Source organism: Microcaecilia unicolor, chromosome 2, assembly GCF_901765095.1.
Source record: "Microcaecilia unicolor chromosome 2, aMicUni1.1, whole genome shotgun sequence".
Lineage (NCBI taxonomy): Eukaryota > Metazoa > Chordata > Amphibia > Gymnophiona > Siphonopidae > Microcaecilia > Microcaecilia unicolor.
In genome coordinates, this window is record NC_044032.1 from 534,084,251 (window position 1) to 534,106,015 (window position 21,765).

The 21,765-nt window shown below is 45.9% G+C and overlaps 1 protein-coding gene across 1 annotated transcript in view; it reads left to right on the plus strand.

The window, feature by feature from the left end:
- Window positions 1-21,765, plus strand: part of DTHD1 (death domain containing 1) — a 106,407-nt gene that overhangs the window by 53,430 nt on the left and 31,212 nt on the right. Inside the window, exon 6 of the mRNA XM_030192615.1 lies at window positions 9,908-10,072. Within this exon, the coding sequence (XP_030048475.1) occupies window positions 9,908-10,072 (165 nt within the window). The remainder of the gene's footprint in view (window positions 1-9,907; window positions 10,073-21,765) is intronic.

The following is a 21,765-nucleotide window of genomic DNA, read 5'->3' on the forward strand; positions in this document are numbered from 1 at the left end:
AGAAAGGATGGAAAACACATGGTGCAAAACAGCTTTCCCCACTGGATTCAAATGCAATGAATTAAATTAATCATTTGGTATTCACAAATGAATCAAATAGGTAATCTGAAAATGAATGAAATATTTTCTTGCATGCATAACCAGTGAATAGTTGCTTATGCTTACTAATTTTTATAGCAGTATCAGATGTATTTAGTGCTGTACAGGGTGATAATTATTCGCATATAATATGTCCCTGCCTCAATCTGAGTGAGTAAGTGAGGAAATCACAAAGTTGACAAGGAGTGGACTGACAGAAGCAACATTTTAATGTTGACTCCTCTGATTCTCAGCACATTGCTTTAACCACTAAACCACTTCCTATCAATAGATCACTTCCTTATATATCTTGTTGTAAACGCTCCATGTGGTTTACAACAAGACATAGAAATAATATAATAAAACATAATAAACAATAAAGTGAACCCCAGGGAAGGAGTGGCCTAGTGGTTAGGGTGGTGGACCCTGGTCCTGGGGAACTGAGGAACTGTGTTCAATTCCCACTTCAGGCACAGGCAGCTCCTTGTGACTCTGGGCAAGTCACTTAACCCTCCATTGCCCCAGGTACAAATAAGTACCTGTATATAATATGTAAGCCGCATTGAGCCTGCCATGAGTGGGGAAAGTGCGGGGTACAAATGTAACAAAAATTAAAAAAAAAAAAATACCAAATAAAAGACAGCTCAAAACACAGCAGCCAGGCTTATATTTGGAAAAATGAGATTCGAAAGCGCAAAACCCCTACGAGAAAAACTGCACTGGCTCCCAATCAAAGAACGCATCACGTTCAAAATCTGCACCCTGGTTCACAAAATCATCTACGGAGAAGCCCTGGGATACATGACAGACCTCATAGACCTACCAAGGTCAACAACCGCTGTCTTGGTACATGTGGGTACCAATGACATAGGAAAATGTGGGAGAGAGGTTCTGGAAGCAAAATTTAGGCTCTTAGGTAGAAAGCTGAAATCCAGATCCTCCAGGGTAGCATTTTCTGAAATGCTACCTGTGCCACGCGCAGGGCCCAAGAGACAGGCAGAGCTCCAGAGTCTCAATGCGTGGATGAGACGATGGTGCAGGGAGGAGGGCTTTAGATTTGTTAGGAACTGGGCAACATTCTGGGGAAGGGGGAGCCTATTCCGAAAGGATGGGCTCCATCTTAACCAGAGTGGGACCAGGCTGCTGGCATCGGCGTTTAAGAAGGAGATAGAGCAGCTTTTAAACTAGAAATGGGGGGAAGGCCGACAGTCGCTCAAAAGAGCATGGTTCGGGATAAGGTATCTTTCAAAGATATCACCATAACAGGGAAGATAGAGTATCCTGATAGTGAGGTTGCAAAAGAGATTGTAGTAGATCGGGTATCTTTAAATAACAATAAAAATCAGACAAAAGATTGCCAATTAATACTGTCAAGTACTAAGCATGATGTACTTAGGAACAACAAACATAGTTTGAAATGTCTATATGCGAATGCCAGGAGCCTAAGAAATAAGATGGGGGAGTTAGAATATATTGCACTAAATGAAAAATTAGATATAATAGGCATCTCTGAGACCTGGTGGAAGGAGGATAACCAGTGGGACACTGTCATACCGGGGTACAAATTATATCGTAGTGATAGGGTGAATCGGATTGGTGGAGGGGTAGCATTGTATATTAACGAGAGCCTTGAATCAAATAGATTGAAAATTCTGCAGGAAGCAAAACACTCCTTGGAATCACTGTGGATTGAAATTCCATGTGCAAAGGGGAAAAGGATAGTGATAGGAGTGTACTACCGTCCGCCTGGCCAGGACGAACAGACGGATGCGGAAATGTTAAAGGAAATCAGGGACGCAAACAAACTGGGCAACACAATAATAATGGGGGATTTCAATTACCCGCATATAGACTGGGGTAATGTAACATCTGTACACGCAAGGGACATAAGATTTCTTGATGAAATCAAGGACAGCTTCATGGAACAGCTAGTTCAGGAGCCGACAAGAGAAGGAAAAATACTAGACTTAGTCCTTAGTGGTGCTCATGATCTAGTGCAGGGGGTAACGATACGAGGGCCGCTTGATAACAGTGATCATAATATGATCGGTTTTGATATTGGCATTGAAGGAAGTGAAACTAGGAAATCAAGTACGCTAGCGTTTAACTATAGAAAAGGTGATTACGACAAAATGAGAAAAATGGTGAAAAAAAGACTGAAAGGAGCAGCTCGCAGAGTAAAAAACTTGCATCAGGCGTGGATGCTGTTTAAAAACACCATCCTGGAGGTTCAGGACAAATATATTCCACGTATTAGAAAAAAGATAAAGGAAATCATTAGAGCCAAAAAACAATCCTTCAGAAAGTGGAAAAGAGAACCAACTGAAAGTAACAGGATAGATCATAAGGAATGCCAAGCCAAATGCAAAGCGGAGATAAGGAGGGCAAAAAAGGACTTTGAGAAGAAATTAGCGTTGGAAGCAAAAATACATAGTAAAAACTTTTTTAGATACATTAAAAGCAGGAAACCGGCCAAAGAGTCGGTTGGGCCGCTGGACGAAAATGGTGTTAAAGGGGCGATCAAGGAGGACAAAGCCGTAGCGGAGAAATTAAATGAATTCTTTGCTTCGGTCTTCACCGAGGAGGATTTGGGGGGGACACCGGTGCCGGAAAGAATATTTGAAGCGGGGGAGTCGGAGAAACTAAACAAATTCTCTGTAACCTTGGAGGATGTAATGGGTCAGTTCAGCAAGCTGAAGAGTAGTAAATCACCGGGACCTGATGGTATTCATCCCAGAGTATTAATAGAACTAAAAAATGAACTTGCGGAGCTACTGTTAGAAATATGCAATCTGTCCCTAAAATCGAGTGTAATACCGGAAGACTGGAGGGTAGCCAATGTTACTCCGATTTTTAAGAAAGGTTCCAGAGGAGATCCGGGAAATTATAGACCGGTGAGTCTGACGTCGGTGCCGGGCAAGATGGTGGAGGCTATTATTAAGAATAAAATTGCAGAGCATATACAAAAACATGGACTGATGAGACAAAGTCAGCACGGATTTAGTGAAGGGAAGTCTTGCCTCACCAATCTAATGCATTTTTTTGAGGGGGTAAGCAAACATGTGGACAATGGGGAGCCGGTTGATATTGTATATCTGGATTTTCAGAAGGCGTTTGACAAAGTGCCGCACGAAAGACTCCTGAAGAAATTGCAGAGTCATGGAATCGGAGGTAGGGTATTATTATGGATTAAGAACTGGTTGAAAGATAGGAAGCAGAGAGTAGGATTGCGTGGCCAGTATTCTCAGTGGAGGAGGGTAGTTAGTGGGGTCCCGCAGGGGTCTGTGCTGGGTCCGTTGCTTTTTAATGTATTTATAAATGACCTAGAGATGGGAATAACTAGTGAGGTAATTAAATTCGCCGATGACACAAAATTATTCAGGGTCGTCAAGTCGCAGGAGGAATGTGAACGATTACAGGAGGACCTTGCGAGACTGGGAGAATGGGCGTGCAAGTGGCAGATGAAGTTCAATGTTGACAAGTGCAAAGTGATGCATGTGGGTAAGAGGAACCCGAATTATAGCTACGTCTTGCAAGGTTCCGCGTTAGGAGTTACGGATCAAGAAAGGGATCTGGGTGTCGTCGTCGATGATACGCTGAAACCTTCTGCTCAGTGTGCTGCTGCGGCTAGGAAAGCGAATAGAATGTTGGGTGTTATTAAGAAGGGTATGGAGTCCAGGTGTGCGGATGTTATAATGCCGTTGTATCGCTCCATGGTGCGACCGCACCTGGAGTATTGTGTTCAGTACTGGTCTCCGTATCTCAAAAAAGATATAGTAGAATTGGAAAAGGTACAGCGAAGGGCGACGAAAATGATAGTGGGGATGGGACGACTTTCCTATGAAGAGAGGCTGAGAAGGCTAGGGCTTTTCAGCTTGGAGAAGAGACGGCTGAGGGGAGATATGATAGAAGTGTATAAAATAATGAGTGGAATGGATCGGGTGGATGTGAAGCGACTGTTCACGCTATCCAAAAATACTAGGACTAGAGGGCATGAGTTGAAGCTACAGTGTGGTAAATTTAAAACGAATCGGAGAAAATTTTTCTTCACCCAACGTGTAATTAGACTCTGGAATTCATTGCCGGAGAACGTGGTACGGGCGGTTAGCTTGACGGAGTTTAAAAAGGGGTTAGATAGATTCCTAAAGGACAAGTCCATAGACCGCTATTAAATGGACTGGAAAAATTCCTCATTTTTAGGTATAACTTGTCTGGAATGTTTTTACGTTTGGGGAGCGTGCCAGGTGCCCTTGACCTGGATTGGCCACTGTCGGTGACAGGATGCTGGGCTAGATGGACCTTTGGTCTTTCCCAGTATGGCACTACTTATGTACTTATGTACTTATGTACCAAAATCTCCATCACCCAAGCTGCAAAGGACTGAAATACAAATCAACCTATGCATCCAGCTTCTCCTACATAAGCACACAACTATGGAATGCAATACCAAATGCCATGAAAACAACATATGACCACCTGAACTTCCGGAAACTGCTAAAAACTAACTTGTTCAAAAAGGCATACCCTAATGATCCAACTTAAATGCCTCAACCCAGCAACACAACAAAATCAAAGCTCGTACTGGACATAACCCTTCCTTCTTATGATTCCCAATGTGTTTGTCATACATTAACTTCACTTTATCACAATTTCACTATGTATTTGTTCAAACCAGGATTGGCGATCGCCTCTACGGTACTATGTAAGCCACATTGAGCCTGCAAATAGGGGGGAAAATGTGGGATACAAATGTAACAAATAAATAAATAAGAATGCTTTCCAATACTTTTTGAATTTCTTGAGATATATCTTATTTCATACATTTTACAGCAAAGTGTTCCACCAAATTTGGGAAATTGCTGAAAAAGCGCTTTCACTCAATTTACCACACCATTCTCATTTCTTTTATATCCAGTGCTCTTAGTAAATTCTTATCCTGGGATCTTAATACTTAGTCTCGTCTTCCGCCAGGGTCGCTTTACTCATACTACCCCTCTCCTCAAGTCGCTTCACTGGCTCCCTATCCGTTTTCGCATCCTGTTCAAGCTTCTTCTACTAACCTATAAATGTACTCACTCTACTGCTCCCCAGTATCTCTCCACACTCGTCCTTCCCTACACCCCTTCCCATGCACTCCGCTCCATGGATAAATCCTTCTTATCTGTTCCCTTCTCCACTACTGCCAACTCTATACTTCGCGCCTTCTGTCTCACTGCACCCTACGCCTGGAATAAACTTCCTGAGCCCCTACGTCTTGCCCCATCCTTGGCCACCTTTAAATCTAGACTGAAAGCCCACCTCTTTAACATTGCTTTTGACTCGTAACCACTTGTAACCACTCGCCTCCACCTACCCTCCTCTCCTCCTTCCTGTACACATTAATTGATTTGATTTGCTTACTTTATTTCTTGTCTATTAGATTGTAACCTCTTTGAGCAGGGACTGTCTTTCTTCTATGTTTGTGCAGCGCTGCGTACGCCTTGTAGCGCTATAGAAATGCTAAATAGTAGTAGTAGTAGTACTCCTACCCCTATAGGTCAGAAGTGTCTTATTCTGGATCCTATATCTCACTGGCTGACCACAAAGTTGGGAGTCAGAATCCAAGTTGTGGTATTTGGACTAACTGTAATCTTTGCAGGCCATTCTGGGACTGGCCTGCAAAAATCACATTACAGTGGTCTAATCAAGGGAGAATAAAAGCCTCTTGTGAGACATATGGATTAAGCTCCCTAATCATGGGGCCCTTTTATTAAAGTGCACTGAAATCTGGGCTTAACACGTTGTAAAGTGGGACTTTCCCAGGTGCTAAGCCCAAATTTAATGCAGCACTTTTTAAAGCTGTTTTCCACTTAATATTTAAAACAATATAACTGGCTATCTGGCAATATTCAGTGGGAGATAGCTAGTTATCTACTGCTGAATATTGTCAGCAATTAATGGCTAACCAGTTATTTCACATGATATAACCGGTGGTATAACCTATTTGCCCATATTGAGCGCATCGCCAGCTAAGTCTGGTGGCCAAATTAGCAGGTCTATCTTTAGCCAATTTCACCTTAACTGGCCAACGCTGAATATCATCTTGGCCAATTAAGTTGAAATTGGCCAAGAAACACCCAAATATTTAATGCAGATCACCAAAAACAGCCCAGTATTGAATATCCGGGCTCAGCGCTGACCGCGGGAATCAGCCTAACTAACTCCTGTGTTCTGAATATTGGGCCCTTAAAATAAAGGTTGGTGCTAATGTTCCCATTAGTGCATGATACCTGCTGAGAGTTAATGCAGGAGCACTTAGTACTCTAATTAAACACACTAAGGAGCTCATTTTCAAAGAGAGAAAAACGTCCAAAAAGTGGCATAAATCTGCATTTGGACGTTTCACAAAACCAATTTTTAGACATTTTTCTATAAAGTCCGTCAGACGTGCGTTCAAATCACAAGGGTGTGTATTAAGGGCAGGATCTAGGTGTTCCTAACCAGTGCATTCTTTCTAGCAAAAAAGGTGCCGGTACTCAAATGCTAGGCCACCCTTCAGGAGTGGGGAGATCACTGAGGGATCCACCCCACAATAGCCAGGCCCCCTGCAACCAGTCACAGAATCTATGACAAGGCAGAATTGGTGTGTAGAGCCTGAGCTCTTGCATTAAAACTTGGGGTCCATGGGCCAATATTAGCAGACAATGGAAAAGGTGCTGGTACTCAGTACCCCCTCAAAAAAAGCCCTGTTCCTAACACTTTGACGTTTTTCAGCCATAATGGAACAAAACAAAACTGTCAAGGACTAAAACTAAGATGTTTTGAGCTAGACTTATTTTTATAATGAATAAGGCACAAAATGTGCCCTGAATGACCAGATGACCATTGTAGGGAATCAAGGATGACCTCTCCTTACTCCCTCAGTGGTCACTAACCCCGTCCCACCCCCCAAAATGTGATTTAAAACATTACTTGCCAGCGTCTTTGCCAGCCTCAGATGTAATACTCAGGTCCATTAGAGCGGCATGCAGGTCCTTGGAGTAGTGTAGTTGTGGGTGCAGTGTACTGCAGACAGGTGGACCCAGGCCCATATCTCCCCCTACCTGTTACATTTGTGGAGGAAACTGTGAGCCCTCCAAAACTTACCAGAAACCCACTATACCCACATATAGGTGCCCCCTTCACCTGTAAGGGATATGGTAGTGGTGTACAGTTGGGGGTAGTGGGTTTTGGGTGGGTTTAAGGGAGGGGCCTCAGCAGATAAGATAAGGGAGCAATGGTGACATGTATACCTGGGAGAATTTTCTGAAGTCCACTGCAGTGCCCCCCTAGGGTGCCCTATTGCTTTCCTGGGATGTCTGGTGGACCAGTCTACTAAAAATGCTGGCTCCTCCTACATTCCAATGGCTTGATTTTGTGCGTTTTGCACTTGGATTTTTTTTTTTTTTTTTCAAAAATGGACCAAAAAACAAAACGTCCAAATCACAAAACTTTGTTCTAAACAGTATTTAAAAAAAAAAAAAGATATACATTTTTCTTTTTTGAAAATGACCTTCTTTCCTATTCAAATTTTGGACGTTTTTTGCAAAACGTCCAAAGTTGGACTTAGACGTCATATCAAAAATGCCCCTCCAACTCGTTAATGCTTCCATTCCCATTCTCCATCCATGGCACACTGCCTCCAAAAAATATATTTTTTAAAATACATAATGCATGAGTTTATGTGCACAAAAAGGCAAAATACTGCAAAACTGTTTAATGGTAGTCTGTTTTCCCGTGCTAACTCTGCATTAAGCACTTGATGCCCTTCAGTAAATGGGCCCCCATAGAATTCTCGACTGCTCTGCTACTGTGGTCTTTCCACTTTAAATAAGAATGCATCCAAAACCCTAAGTTATGTGATAGTATCTTAATACCTACTTGTACCTCCACCTTTTCTTCTAATCACTAGAAGGACAGCTTAAAAAAATTGACTATGTAGTTAGAAAATTACTTGGATAAATTCTCCAGGCTGAAAACTGCTTGTCTTGTCATAATATGAATGTTCTTTAAGAACATGTCTAATTTTGCTTCTGAAAAAAGGGGCTCACCTGCCAGAATCATCAGATTCTCCTATATGGACCCATTTTTCCCATTGATAATCAGCAGATAGTTACTCCCTAACTACAACTCCCTAAGGGAGATGAGCTCTCTACAACCCCATCCCCACATAAAGCTCAAACTTCTCTAATCCCCATTCCAAAGGATACTCTCTGCCCTCCTGCTCTCAAGGAGGTATAAAGTGCTGAAAAAAAATTAAAATTCTACAGATGCCACATGATGCTGCTAGGCTGTGCTTTACTTATTATGGTGTTGACAAGAGAAAACTGGAGAGTACTCAGGCAGTGTTTGTGTGGATGCAAATTGATACAGGTGTATCTGGGGCCAGAGAGAGAAATGTCCACTGAAGCTTCAAACTAGTTGGATGCTTTGAGAAAGCACTGCCATAGTTTGTTTGGAGTTACATAGTGCTGCTATTGTGGAATACTGCACGGATGAGATTATCCCTAGAGGAGTGAGAATGAGTAAAGCCCACAAGGAGGAGGAGGAGGAGAAAGTGTTTGTTGATAAATGGGACAGTATTTTGAATAGATGTTCAGTATACTTGATGTTATTGCTAATACAAACTCAATTAAGTTATATGAAAAACCTTGGGAAGAAAACATTTTGACTCTTACATTGAAGTATAACACATATTCTGAAGAGGTTGCTAGGGTTATTAAATGACAACTGGAATTATTGAATTTATATTCTTGTTTTAAGGACATACAAATTATTTTTTTCATATATGAGATACTTTAATCTTAGAGATGAAACAGATGTCCAGACATCATTAAAATGTGTACTAAGAGAAGAGGTTGGACATTACAAGTGTGGACAGTGTACATTGTGTACAGTCATGATAGTGACAGAGTTTAGAGACCAACATACAAACAAGGTTTTTTTTTTAACTTGAAATCTGCAACAATTTGTCAGACAACAAACATAATATGTTTATTAATTTGCCCATGTGGGTTATATTCTGTGGGACAGACGTCTAAAATGCTAAAACTGAGATTGATTGAACAATCAGTCCTTGCATTGATGCTTTGTGCCACATCAAGGCACAAAAACAGATGGAACCTTGGGTGGACTCTGTTCTGTAAATGGCGACTAAATTTGTCAGTCCACAAAGTTTTTTTCCTTTGATCCTGGGTTACATTGATAGCCCACTTTGTGTACAAAATTTAAAAAGAAACTTAATTTTTGTACCTTCTGTTACAACCAGCATTACATCATAAGACTCCTGAAGCAGGCGCTTAGGTGCCAAAACACAGCTGCTGTATCGAGTCATTTTTGATGTTGTGTAATAAAAACTATTGACCACCTACATGTCTCCTTCGTTGTTTGTGAAGAGCCAATTACCCCTACTCCGTCTCTGCTCTCATTTACCATAAAATAAATTTATACGTCTACAATTACACCAGCCATAGACCTGACATAACTGTGGAAGCCTAAATTATACAGGGATACACATAATTTACAGAACTAACTGCTCATATCCAGCCCATGTATTCACCCCCTGCATTTATTCCTAGGTTATAACGTTGATTTTAATGGCAACAACAGAATCTTCAAGCACAAACTGTATGAGTACTTTCTGTTTAAATACCAGTTTTGGTCCTTGCTGGGTGAAAAATGAAAAATTATATTGCCAGTAATGAACTGTATTGAAAATTTACTCAGAAATATTTATATCTAGGTGTAAATACTAATATTTTAACACACATGTTTCTAAATGATTTATTTTTCATGTTTTGTGGCAATCCAGGACACTGAGTGCATCTGTGAGGAAACATGGGGATAATCCCAGTGAGTCCCTCAAAGTATTGGGTTATAAAACCAAAGAAGATCAGTGGGCTGTTTTAGAAGACATTGCTGTGAGAAATATGCAGAATGGCCTTGTTTCTTTTGAAATAGATGAACATTTAGACAGGTGAGACACATTTAGAGGTCCATTCATTAAGCTGTGTTACGACAATAATGCCAGGAGGTACTCTGGGGTACTCGGGTGCACCTTTTCCACTGCCTGCTAAAATTGACCCATCGTCGCCAAGTATTAAAGAAAGAGGCCAGGCTCTCCACATCAAAGCTGCCTTTTCATAGATTTTGTGGCTGGTTGCAGAGGGGCTGGCTTTTGTGAGATGGGTCCTTCAGTGGTCACCCCACCCTACAAAGGCCTAGTATTTGAGTATCAGCACCTTTTTGTGCTGGAACAAAAATGCATTAACAATAATGTGTCATTTGCCAAAACTTCATAGAAATGTAGACGCTTAGAAAATGACGACAGGTCAAGGTTGGCTATCCATATCATCTACTACTCCTTCCTCTCCATTTTCAACTTTGTCGTCCTACTTCAAGTTGAGTAAGTATGAGCTGCAAAATAGTTCAAATGCATGCAGAGCAGCTCATTATTATTCAGAATGAATAAAGAAGCCTGCATTATACTTCACAAGATATGTTATTCATTGAAAGTTAATACACCTCAAGAGGGGTTATCTCATACTTTCTTAAACAGTGAAATTATAGTTATCTCCAACACCTCTATTGTGAGACTGTTTCATGTATATACCAACTTCTTTCGTAAACAAATCTTTGCTTCTTTTATTCCTCAGTTACCCTTTACAATTAAGGCTAGTCTGTGAAAATCACTTCCTAGAACATTATATTACATTACATAAAAAAATTCTTATATTCCGCTATTACTCGATGGAGTTCTACGTGGAACACGATGTCAAAATGAACACCTCAAGGGAACAAGTGGAAGAATACATGTAGAGGTTTATTAAACCTGTTTAGTTATTAACATGACAACATGCTAACAGTTAACTTTGGGGCCCTTTTACTAAAATGTGCTATAATTAGCAGTTACTGTGGATTAATGTGGGATTTTAATGCATGTTAACTGTAAATTTTATGTGGCAACTTTTGGGGGCGATCCTACTATTTTTATTGCAGGTCATGCATTGATGTTCTCATTAGTGCATGGGACCACTTAGAAGACACTGTGCTAACTCTGCATTAACCAGTTAGCCCATGGAAAGTGTAATGCACTAGCTGGCATATGTTTACACACTCACTTTCCATCCATGTCACACCCCTTGAGGGAAAAAAATCTGAAAAATGTAATACTACATGGTTTAACAAGTAACAGGCAAACTACTGCAAAACCCTTTAATGCAGTTGCACAGGAACCTGTTTTTGTGCATTAACAGTACATTAGGGGCTCAATGCCCTTTAGTAAAATGGCTTCTTTGTGACTTAGCAGTTAGCACGTCTGTGTTGATTGCTTAACTTAAATGGGGGTAATGGACAAGGAATGTGCCTCACAGTTAACTTGGAGTTAAAAACCTTAATTGTTAATGTGGCAGATAAATGTTGCACAGTTAATGCTACCTGGCAAAATGTTAGGAATGTCCCCAACAGCCAGGGGCGGCGTGACCATTAGGCCACCTGAGGTGGGGGCCTCAGGTGGCACTCTTGAGGAGTGGCATCTCCCCAGTGTTACTCGGCAGCGGTGGCGTTACCCAGCAGCGATTTTCATACGCTGCCCTGCTGCTGGCACCCACCCCTTTACTACAGCTGTCTCTCTGATGTAACTTCCTGTTTTGTCAGAGGCTCAGGCAGCTGCAGTAAAGGGAAGAGGCAGGTGCCGGCGGCAGGGCAGTATATGGGAATCACTGCTGGGTAACACTGTGAAGGGGAGATGCCGGTGGCAGGTAGGAAGGGGGGCAACATCTCATCTGGGGGGGACGGCATCCTAGCTTCACCTTAGGCGGCAGCAGCATCCTAGCTCCACCTCAGGTGGCATCGTGCCTTAGGCCGGCCATGTGAAAAGCTAACACAGAGACTTTGGAGGTATTGCAAAGGAGTAGCCTAATGGTTAGTGCAGCAGCTTTGATCCTGGCAACCTGGGGTCAATTCCCACTGCTGCTCCTTGTGACCTTGGGCAAGTCACTTAACCCTCCATTGCCACAGGTACAAAAACGTAGATTGTGAGTCCTCTAGGTATAGAGAAAGTACCTGCACATAATGTGTATCATGCTACAAACATCTAGTAACGCTATAGAAATGATTAGTAGTAGTATCACTGTTAACCCACAGTAATTGCAAAATCTTACTACACTTAAATAGTCTCACAGTAAACAAATCCCACTGATATTCATTCATTATTCTTTGTTTCTTTGCAATAGAAAACCATGTATGTATGTATACAGTGGGGGAAATAAGTATTTGATCCCTTGCTGATTTTGTAAGTTTGCCCACTGACAAAGACATGAGCAGCCCATAATTGAAGGGTAGGTTATTGGTAACAGTGAGAGATAGCACATCACAAATTAAATCCGGAAAATCACATTGTGGAAAGTATATGAATTTATTTGCATTCTGCAGAGGGAAATAAGTATTTGATCCCTCTGGCAAACAAGACCTAATACTTGGTGGCAAAACCCTTGTTGGCAAGCACAGCGGTCAGACGTCTTCTGTAGTTGATGATGAGGTTTGCACACATGTCAGGAGGAATTTTGGTCCACTCCTCTTTGCAGATCATCTCTAAATCATTAAGAGTTCTGGGCTGTCGCTTGGCAACTCGCAGCTTCAGCTCCCTCCATAAGTTTTCAATGGGATTAAGGTCTGGTGACTGGCTAGGCCACTCCATGACCCTAATGTGCTTCTTCCTGAGCCACTCCTTTGTTGCCTTGGCTGTATGTTTTGGGTCATTGTCGTGCTGGAAGACCCAGCCACGACCCATTTTTAAGGCCCTGGCGGAGGGAAGGAGGTTGTCACTCAGAATTGTACGGTACATGGCCCCATCCATTCTCCCATTGATGCGGTGAAGTAGTCCTGTGCCCTTAGCAGAGAAACACCCCCAAAACATAACATTTCCACCTCCATGCTTGACAGTGGGGACGGTGTTCTTTGGGTCATAGGCAGCATTTCTCTTCCTCCAAACACGGCGAGTTGAGTTCATGCCAAAGAGCTCAATTTTTGTCTCATCTGACCACAGCACCTTCTCCCAATCACTCTCGGCATCATCCAGGTGTTCACTGGCAAACTTCAGACGGGCCGTCACATGTGCCTTCCGGAGCAGGGGGACCTTGCGGGCACTGCAGGATTGCAATCCGTTATGTCGTAATGTGTTACCAATGGTTTTCGTGGTGACAGTGGTCCCAGCTGCCTTGAGATCATTGACAAGTTCCCCCCTTGTAGTTGTAGGCTGATTTCTAACCTTCCTCATGATCAAGGATACCCCACGAGGTGAGATTTTGCGTGGAGCCCCAGATCTTTGTCGATTGACAGTCATTTTGTACTTCTTCCATTTTCTTACTATGGCACCAACAGTTGTCTCCTTCTCGCCCAGCGTCTTACTGATGGTTTTGTAGCCCATTCCAGCCTTGTGCAGGTGTATGATCTTGTCCCTGACATCCTTAGACAGCTCCTTGCTCTTGGCCATTTTGTAGAGGTTAGAGTCTGACTGATTCACTGAGTCTGTGGACAGGTGTCTTTCATACAGGTGACCATTGCCGACAGCTGTCTGTCATGCAGGTAACGAGTTGATTTGGAGCATCTACCTGGTCTGTAGGGGCCAGATCTCTTACTGGTTGGTGGGGGATCAAATACTTATTTCCCTCTGCAGAATGCAAATAAATTCATATACTTTCCACAATGTGATTTTCCGGATTTAATTTGTGATGTGCTATCTCTCACTGTTACCAATAACCTACCCTTCAATTATGGGCTGCTCATGTCTTTGTCAGTGGGCAAACTTACAAAATCAGCAAGGGATCAAATACTTATTTCCCCCACTGTATATGCATGTATTAACAAAATTTATAGCTTACACAATCTACAATTCTTTTTTTTTATTATTTTTGACATTATTCAAAGTTACATTATTTCAGCAAATATCCATTTCCATGATAACCAAATTAGAATACCTACTACAGGAAAATTAAAAGGAAATATAATAATTACATTTGTCCACAATAACAAGCAATATTGATTCCAAGATCCAAAACAAACAAACAAAAAAAGCATATAAGATTAGTAACCTCTGCTGTCCTTCAGCCTATGTATCAGTGAGTCATTACTCAGGATATTTTAACTTGAAGTTAAGTGTCCTCCCTTTTTTCTAGGAAAGATATTAACTGCTTTGAATTTAAAAAATATACAATTTAGCTTGAAATAAAATTACATATAAACAAGGACGTTTCAAAAGAAAACTTGTCCCTACAGCCAAACCTCTGGGGCCAAGAGCCAAGAAATCGTGGCATATTTTTTGTGAAAATGTACAAAGATTAGGAAAAATCCGGACTTTTTGTCCAAAGAGCAAATCATTAATATGTACTACTACTACTACTTATCGTATGTCTGAATTAAAGACGTAATATATTGTTGCAGTCCATCTTTAATGCAAATGTTGCAATCAGCATTGTTCTTTGTGCCACTATCTCTAAAGAAAATTCCAAGAATCCTTTAAGGTCAAAGCCAGGCTGACCTAATTGCTGATAATCTTTGGCAGCCTCCATTACTCTCAACATTAAATAATAAGCTTGTAAAATAGGTGGTAAGAATTCTAATGAAATTTTAAGAATCTCCATACAATATTTCATAACTGTATGTATAAGCATCACCAAAGGTAATCTAGGAAAGTTTAAAAAGCCAAATTGGTGCATATAACCATGTGGTCCATATTTTCCACTTTCCTGTTTAAGGAAAGATTGTCTTTAAGTAGAGCTTGTGCTGTCTGAAGTAATTCTTCAAACTTTCCTTCCATGTAATTAACTTTCTCCGAGGACAAGCAGGCTGCTTGTTCTCACTGATGGGTGACGTCCACGGCAGCCCCTCCAATCGGAAACTTCACTAGCAAAGTCCTTTGCTAGCCCTCGCGCGCCCGCGTGCACCGCGCATGCGCGGCCGTCTTCCCGCCCGAAACCGGCTCGAGCCGGCCAGTCTTCTTTTGTCCGCACTCGGTACGGTCGTATTTCGCCGTGTCGGGCCCCGGAAAGTTGACCTCGCGCGTCCAAATTGTTTTTTGAGCGTGTTTTTTTCTTCGGAAAGCTTTTCTAAAGTCGGGAAGTGCTCCGGAAACCCTCCACCGGGTTTCGTGTCAATCCTCCCCGTACTTCCAGACTTTTTGCCCCGGTAAGTTTTCTTTCGTCGTCGGGGTAGGCCTCTTTTCGGCCTCGGTCGAGATTTTTCTCCCTCTAAATTTTGGTGCTTCAATTTTCGCCATTTCGGCTTTTGATTTCGCCGGCGTGATTTTTCCGCCCATGACATCGAAGCCTTCCAGCGGCTTCAAGAAGTGCACCCAGTGCGCCCGGGTTATCTCGCTCACTGATCGACACTCGTCGTGTCTTCAGTGTCTGGGGGCCGAGCACCGCCCTCAGAACTGCAGTCTGTGTTCCCTGCTTCAAAGGCGGACTCAGGTAGCGAGACTAGCTCAGTGGAACGTGTTGTTCTCGGGCTCTTCGTCGGCATCGGCACCGGGATCTTCGAGTGCATCGACGTCGTCAGCGTCCAGACCATCTTCCTCGGCCGCCCCGGCATCGAGTGCATCGAGGCATCGGGCCTCTGCATCGGCGCCGAGACATCGGATAGCTGCATCGACGTCGGTGGTACCAGGACCTCGTCTGCTGATGTCGTCGGACGGTGGTGCATCGGGTGGAGTGCAGGTGAGGGCTGTCCATTCCCCTGCTGGTGGCGGTGAGCCCTCGGGTGGGTCTCCTCCTACCCTGAGGGCTCCTGCGGTACAGCCCCCCCGAGATCGACCCTCTTCGGTCTCGGCCCCGAGGAAGCGACGGGTGGATTCGACGTCCTCCTCGTCGGTGCCGGGGAGCTCCGGTGACATGCTTCGGAAGAAATCGAAGAAGCATCGACACCGGTCCCCTCCCCGCGTCGGCACCGAGAGCTCTGGGTCGCCGAGGGAGTCGGCACCCAGCAGGCATCGGCACCGAGAGGACCGCTCACCCTCTGTTCAGGAGGTGTCGATGCGCTCCGCTCTGGACAGCCCGGAACAGCCTCCACGCCCGGAACAGGTACTGACGTCGACGCCTGCATCGACCTCCATGCCTTTCTCTGCAGCCGCTCTGAACGAGAGCCTCCGGGCCGTTCTCCCAGAGATTCTGGGAGAGCTGTTGCGCCCTACCCCTCCGGTACCGGCGGTGCTTGCGCCTCCGGTGCCGTCGAGCGTGGCGCCGGCTGGCCCATCGCCCGGGGTGAGGTCCCCGACGTCGGTACCGCGTGCGGTGCCGACTGCGGCCACCTCCCAGGAGGGCTCCCCGACTACGTCGGCGGAGGGAGCTTCGCCGATGCGGGCGAGGGAGTCTACCTCTCGACGCCCCCATCGTGGACGTGGCTCCACGGAGTCGAGCCGGGCCCGGTTGCAGACGCAGGTCCGTGAACTTGTGTCTGACACCGAGGGTGAGGCCTCGTGGGAAGAAGAAGAAGATCCCAGATATTTCTCTGACGAGGAGTCTGAGGGTCTTCCTTCTGATCCCACTCCCTCTCCTGAGAGACAGCTTTCTCCTCCCGAGAGTCTGTCTTTTGCTTCCTTTGTCCGGGAGATGTCTACGGCCATCCCCTTCCCGGTGGTTGTGGAGGACGAGCCCAGGGCTGAAATGTTTGAGCTCCTGGACTATCCTTCTCCACCTAAGGAAGCGTCCACTGTTCCCTTGCATCATGTCCTAAAAAAGACATTGCTTGCGAACTGGACGAAACCTCTAACTAATCCCCACATCCCCAAGAAGATCGAGTCCCAGTACCGGATCCATGGGGACCCAGAGCTGATGCGCACCCAGTTGCCTCACGACTCTGGAGTTGTGGATCTGGCCCTAAAGAAGGCTAAGAGTTCTAGAGAGCATGCTTCGGCGCCCCCGGGCAAAGACTCTAGAACCTTAGACTCCTTTGGGAGGAAGGCCTACCATTCCTCTATGCTCGTGGCCAAAATTCAGTCTTACCAGCTCTACACGAGCATACACATGCGGAATAATGTGCGGCAGTTGGCGGGCTTGGTTGATGCTCTTCCCCCTGAGCAAGCCAAACCTTTTCAGGAGGTGGTCAGGCAGCTGAAGGCGTGCAGAAAATTCCTGGCCAGAGGAGTTTATGACACTTTTGATGTTGTGTCCAGGGCCGCTGCTCAAGGTGTGGTGATGCGCAGGCTCTCATGGCTGCGTGCCGCCGACCTGGAAAATAGACTCCAGCAGCGGATTGCGGACTCGCCTTGCCGGGCGGACAACATTTTTGGCGAAAAAGTCGAACAGGTGGTAGAGTCTCTCCACCAGCGGGACACCGCATTCGACAAATTCGCCCGCCGGCAGCCTTCAGCTTCTACCTCTACAGGTAGACGATTTTTCGGGGGAAGGAAGACTGTTCCCTATACTTCTGGCAAGCGTAGGTACAATCCTCCTTCCCGACAGCCTGCGGCCCAGGCTAAGCCCCAGCGCGCTCGCTCTCGTCAGCAGCGTGCGACTCAGCAAGGCCCCGCGGCTCCCCAGCAAAAGCAAGGGGCGAGCTTTTGACTGGCTCCAGCAGAGCATAGCCGACCTCCAAGTGTCAGTGCCGGGCGACCTGCCAGTCGGAGGGAGGTTGAAAGCTTTTCACCAAAGGTGGCCTCTCATAACCTCCGACCAGTGGGTTCTCCAAATAGTCCGGCAAGGATACACCCTCAATTTGGCCTCAAAACCTCCAAATTGTCCACCGGGAGCTCAGTCTTACAGCTTCCAGCACAAGCAGGTACTTGCAGAGGAACTCTCCGCCCTTCTCAGCGCCAATGCGGTCGAGCCCGTGCCATCCGGGCAAGAAGGGCTGGGATTCTATTCCAGGTACTTCCTTGTGGAAAAGAAAACAGGGGGGATGCGTCCCATCCTAGACCTAAGGGCCCTGAACAAATATCTCGTAAAAGAAAAGTTCAGGATGCTTTCCCTGGGCACCCTTCTCCCCATGATTCAGCAAAACGATTGGCTATGCTCTCTGGACTTGAAGGATGCCTATACACACATCCCGATACTGCCAGCTCATAGACAGTATCTGCGATTTCAGCTGGGCACACGCCACTTCCAGTACTGTGTGCTACCCTTTGGGCTCGCCTCTGCGCCCAGGGTGTTCACAAAGTGCCTAGCTGTGGTAGCAGCGGCGCTTCGCAGGCTGGGGGTGCACGTGTTCCCATATCTCGACGATTGGCTGGTGAAGAACACATCCGAGGCAGGAGCCCTGCAGTCCATGCAGATGACTATTCGCCTCCTGGAGCTACTGGGGTTTGTGATAAATTACCCAAAGTCCCATCTTCTCCCAGTGCAGAAACTCAAATTCATCGGAGCCCTGCTGGATTCTCGGACGGCTCGCGCCTATCTCCCAGAGACGAGAGCCAACAACTTGTTGTCCCTCGCCTCGCGGGTGCGAGCGTCCCAGCAGATCACAGCTCGGCAGATGTTGAGATTGCTGGGCCACATGGCCTCCACAGTTCATGTGACTCCCATGGCCCGCCTTCACATGAGATCTGCTCAATGGACCCTAGCCTCCCAGTGGTATCAGGCCGCTGGGGGTCTAGAGGACGTGATCCACCTGTCCACGAGTTTTCTCGAATCCCTGTTTTGGTGGACGATTTGCTCCAATTTGACTCTGGGACGTCCCTTCCAAATTCCTCAGCCACAAAAAGTGCTGACCACGGATGCGTCTCTCCTGGGATGGGGAGCTCATGTCGATGGACTTCACACCCAAGGAAGTTGGTCCCTCCGAGAACGCGATCTACAGATCAATCTTCTGGAGTTGCGAGCGATCTGGAACGCTCTGAAGGCTTTCAGAGATCGGCTGTCCCACCAAATTATCCAAATTCAGACAGACAATCAGGTTGCCATGTACTATGTCAACAAGCAGGGGGGCACCGGATCTCGCCCCCTGTGTCAGGAAGCCGTCAGCATGTGGCTCTGGGCTCGCCGTCAGGGCATGGTGCTCCAAGCCACATATCTGGCAGGCGTAAACAACAGTCTGGCCGACAGGTTGAGCAGGATTATGCAACCTCACGAGTGGTCGCTCAATTCCCGTGTGGTGCGACGGATCTTTCAGGCGTGGGGCACCCCCCTGGTGGATCTCTTCGCATCTCAAGTGAACCACAAGGTCCCTCAGTTCTGTTCCAGGCTTCAGGCCCACGGCAGACTGGCGTCGGATGCCTTCCTCCTGGATTGGGGGGAAGGTCTGCTGTATGCTTATCCTCCCATACCTCTGGTGGGGAAGACTTTGTTGAAACTCAAGCAAGACCGAGGCACCATGATTCTGATTGCTCCCTTTTGGCCGCGTCAGATCTGGTTCCCTCTTCTTCTGGAGTTATCCTCCGAAGAACCGTGGAGATTGGAGTGTTTTCCGACCCTCATCACGCAGGACGACGGGGCTCTTCTGCATCCCAACCTCCAGTCCCTGGCTCTCACGGCCTGGATGTTGAGGGCGTAGACTTTGCCTCTTTGGGTCTGCCAGAGGGTGTCTCCCGCATCTTGCTTGCTTCCAGGAAAGACTCCACTAAGAGAAGTTACTTCTTTCATTGGAGGAGGTTTGCCGTCTGGTGTGACAGCAAGGCCCTAGACCCTCGCTCTTGTCCTACACAGACCCTGCTTGAATACCTTCTGCACTTGTCTGAGTCTGGTCTGAAGACCAACTCCGTAAGGGTTCACCTTAGTGCAATCAGTGCATACCATTACCAAGTGGAAGGTAAGCCGATCTCAGGACAGCCTTTAGTTGTTCGCTTCATGAGAGGTTTGCTTTTGTCAAAGCCCCCTGTCAAGCCTCCTACAGTGTCATGGGATCTCAATGTCGTTCTCACCCAGCTGATGAAACCTCCTTTTGAGCCACTGAATTCCTGCCATCTGAAGTACTTGACCTGGAAGGTCATTTTCTTGGTGGCAGTTACTTCAGCTCGTAGAGTCAGTGAGCTTCAGGCCCTGGTAGCCCAGGCCCCTTACACCAAATTTCTTCACAACAGAGTAGTCCTCCGCACTCACCCTAAGTTTCTGCCAAAGGTCGTGTCGGAGTTCCATCTGAACCAGTCAATTGTCTTGCCAACATTCTTTCCCCGTCCTCATTCCTGCCCTGCTGAACGTCAGCTGCACACTTTGGACTGCAAGAGAGCATTGGCCTTCTACCTGGAGCGGACACAGCCCACCAGACAGTCCGCCCAATTGTTTGTTTCTTTTGACCCCAATAGGAGGGGAGTGGCTGTAGGGAAACGCACCATATCCAATTGGCTAGCAGATTGCATTTCCTTCACTTACGCCCAGGCGGGGCTGGCTCTTGAGGGTCATGTCACGGCTCATAATGTTAGAGCCATGGCTGCGTCGGTAGCCCACTTGAAGTCAGCCTCCATTGAAGAAATTTGCAAAGCTGCGACGTGGTCATCTGTCCACACATTCACATCTCATTACTGCCTGCAGCAGGATACCCGACGCGACAGTCGGTTCGGGCAGTCAGTTCTTCAGAACCTGTTTGGGCTTTAGGATCCAACTCCACCCCCCGAGGGCCCTGTTTGTTCTGTTCCAGGCTACACTCTCAGTTAGTTGGTAAATTTTTTAGGTCAATCTCAGTTATGTCCTCGCCGTTGCGAGGCCCAATTGACCAATGTTGTTGTTTTGAGTGAGCCTGGGGGCTAGGGATACCCCATCAGTGAGAACAAGCAGCCTGCTTGTCCTCGGAGAAAGCGAATGCTACATACCTGTAGAAGGTATTCTCCGAGGACAGCAGGCTGATTGTTCTCACAAACCCGCCCGCCTCCCCGTTGGAGTTGTGTCTTCCCTTGAAGTGTATTGTCTTGCTACATACTGGACTGGCCGGCTCGAGCCGGTTTCGGGCGGGAAGACGGCCGCGCATGCGCGGTGCGTGCGAGGGCTAGCAAAGGACTTTGCTAGTGAAGTTTCCGATTGGAGGGGCTGCCGTGGACGTCACCCATCAGTGAGAACAATCAGCCTGCTGTCCTCGGAGAATACCTTCTACAGGTATGTAGCATTCGCTTTAACTTTAGTACTGACAGTAGACAACTCTTGAGAATGTTCCACAACTGTCTGAAAAATAACTTATATCTTCATGCCCTTTAACCAACAATTGTTTAATGTTCATTTGTAAGTCATGCATAATATCCCACAGTACTTCTAGGGTTATGGCCTCCGGTTTTTCTAATTCCTTCAACCATTCTTTGAAAGGCTCTTGGTTCCCAACTTGGGTTGCATTGCTGTCTATGATTTCAGTATTGGGGGGTCCAACCACTTGCTTAGGGATGGCACCCTTCCTCAGGGTAGACACCGCAAGTGCCAAACAGAGAGACTGAATGCTGGCCCATAGCTCCTGATTCAGGATGCTACCCTGCCTCCACGGTAGCACTTCCTGTCATTACTGCTGCCTGAGCTCAACATCCCAAGCAGAACAGAAGAGACAGTTTTGGATCCATTAGAAGCCTGGAACTATTCCAGGGTTGTCTGCTGCAGTACTGGCGACAGTCCCAGCTTACTGGGAGCCTCACAGGATGCCCCATTCCTCTTCCCCGTAATGGAAATTGAAACACTTGGCCCAACACCAAAAGAAGAAACATGTATACAGCAATATGTCTCATAATGATACCATCTTGGAATCGACTCACAATCTATAATTCTTGGC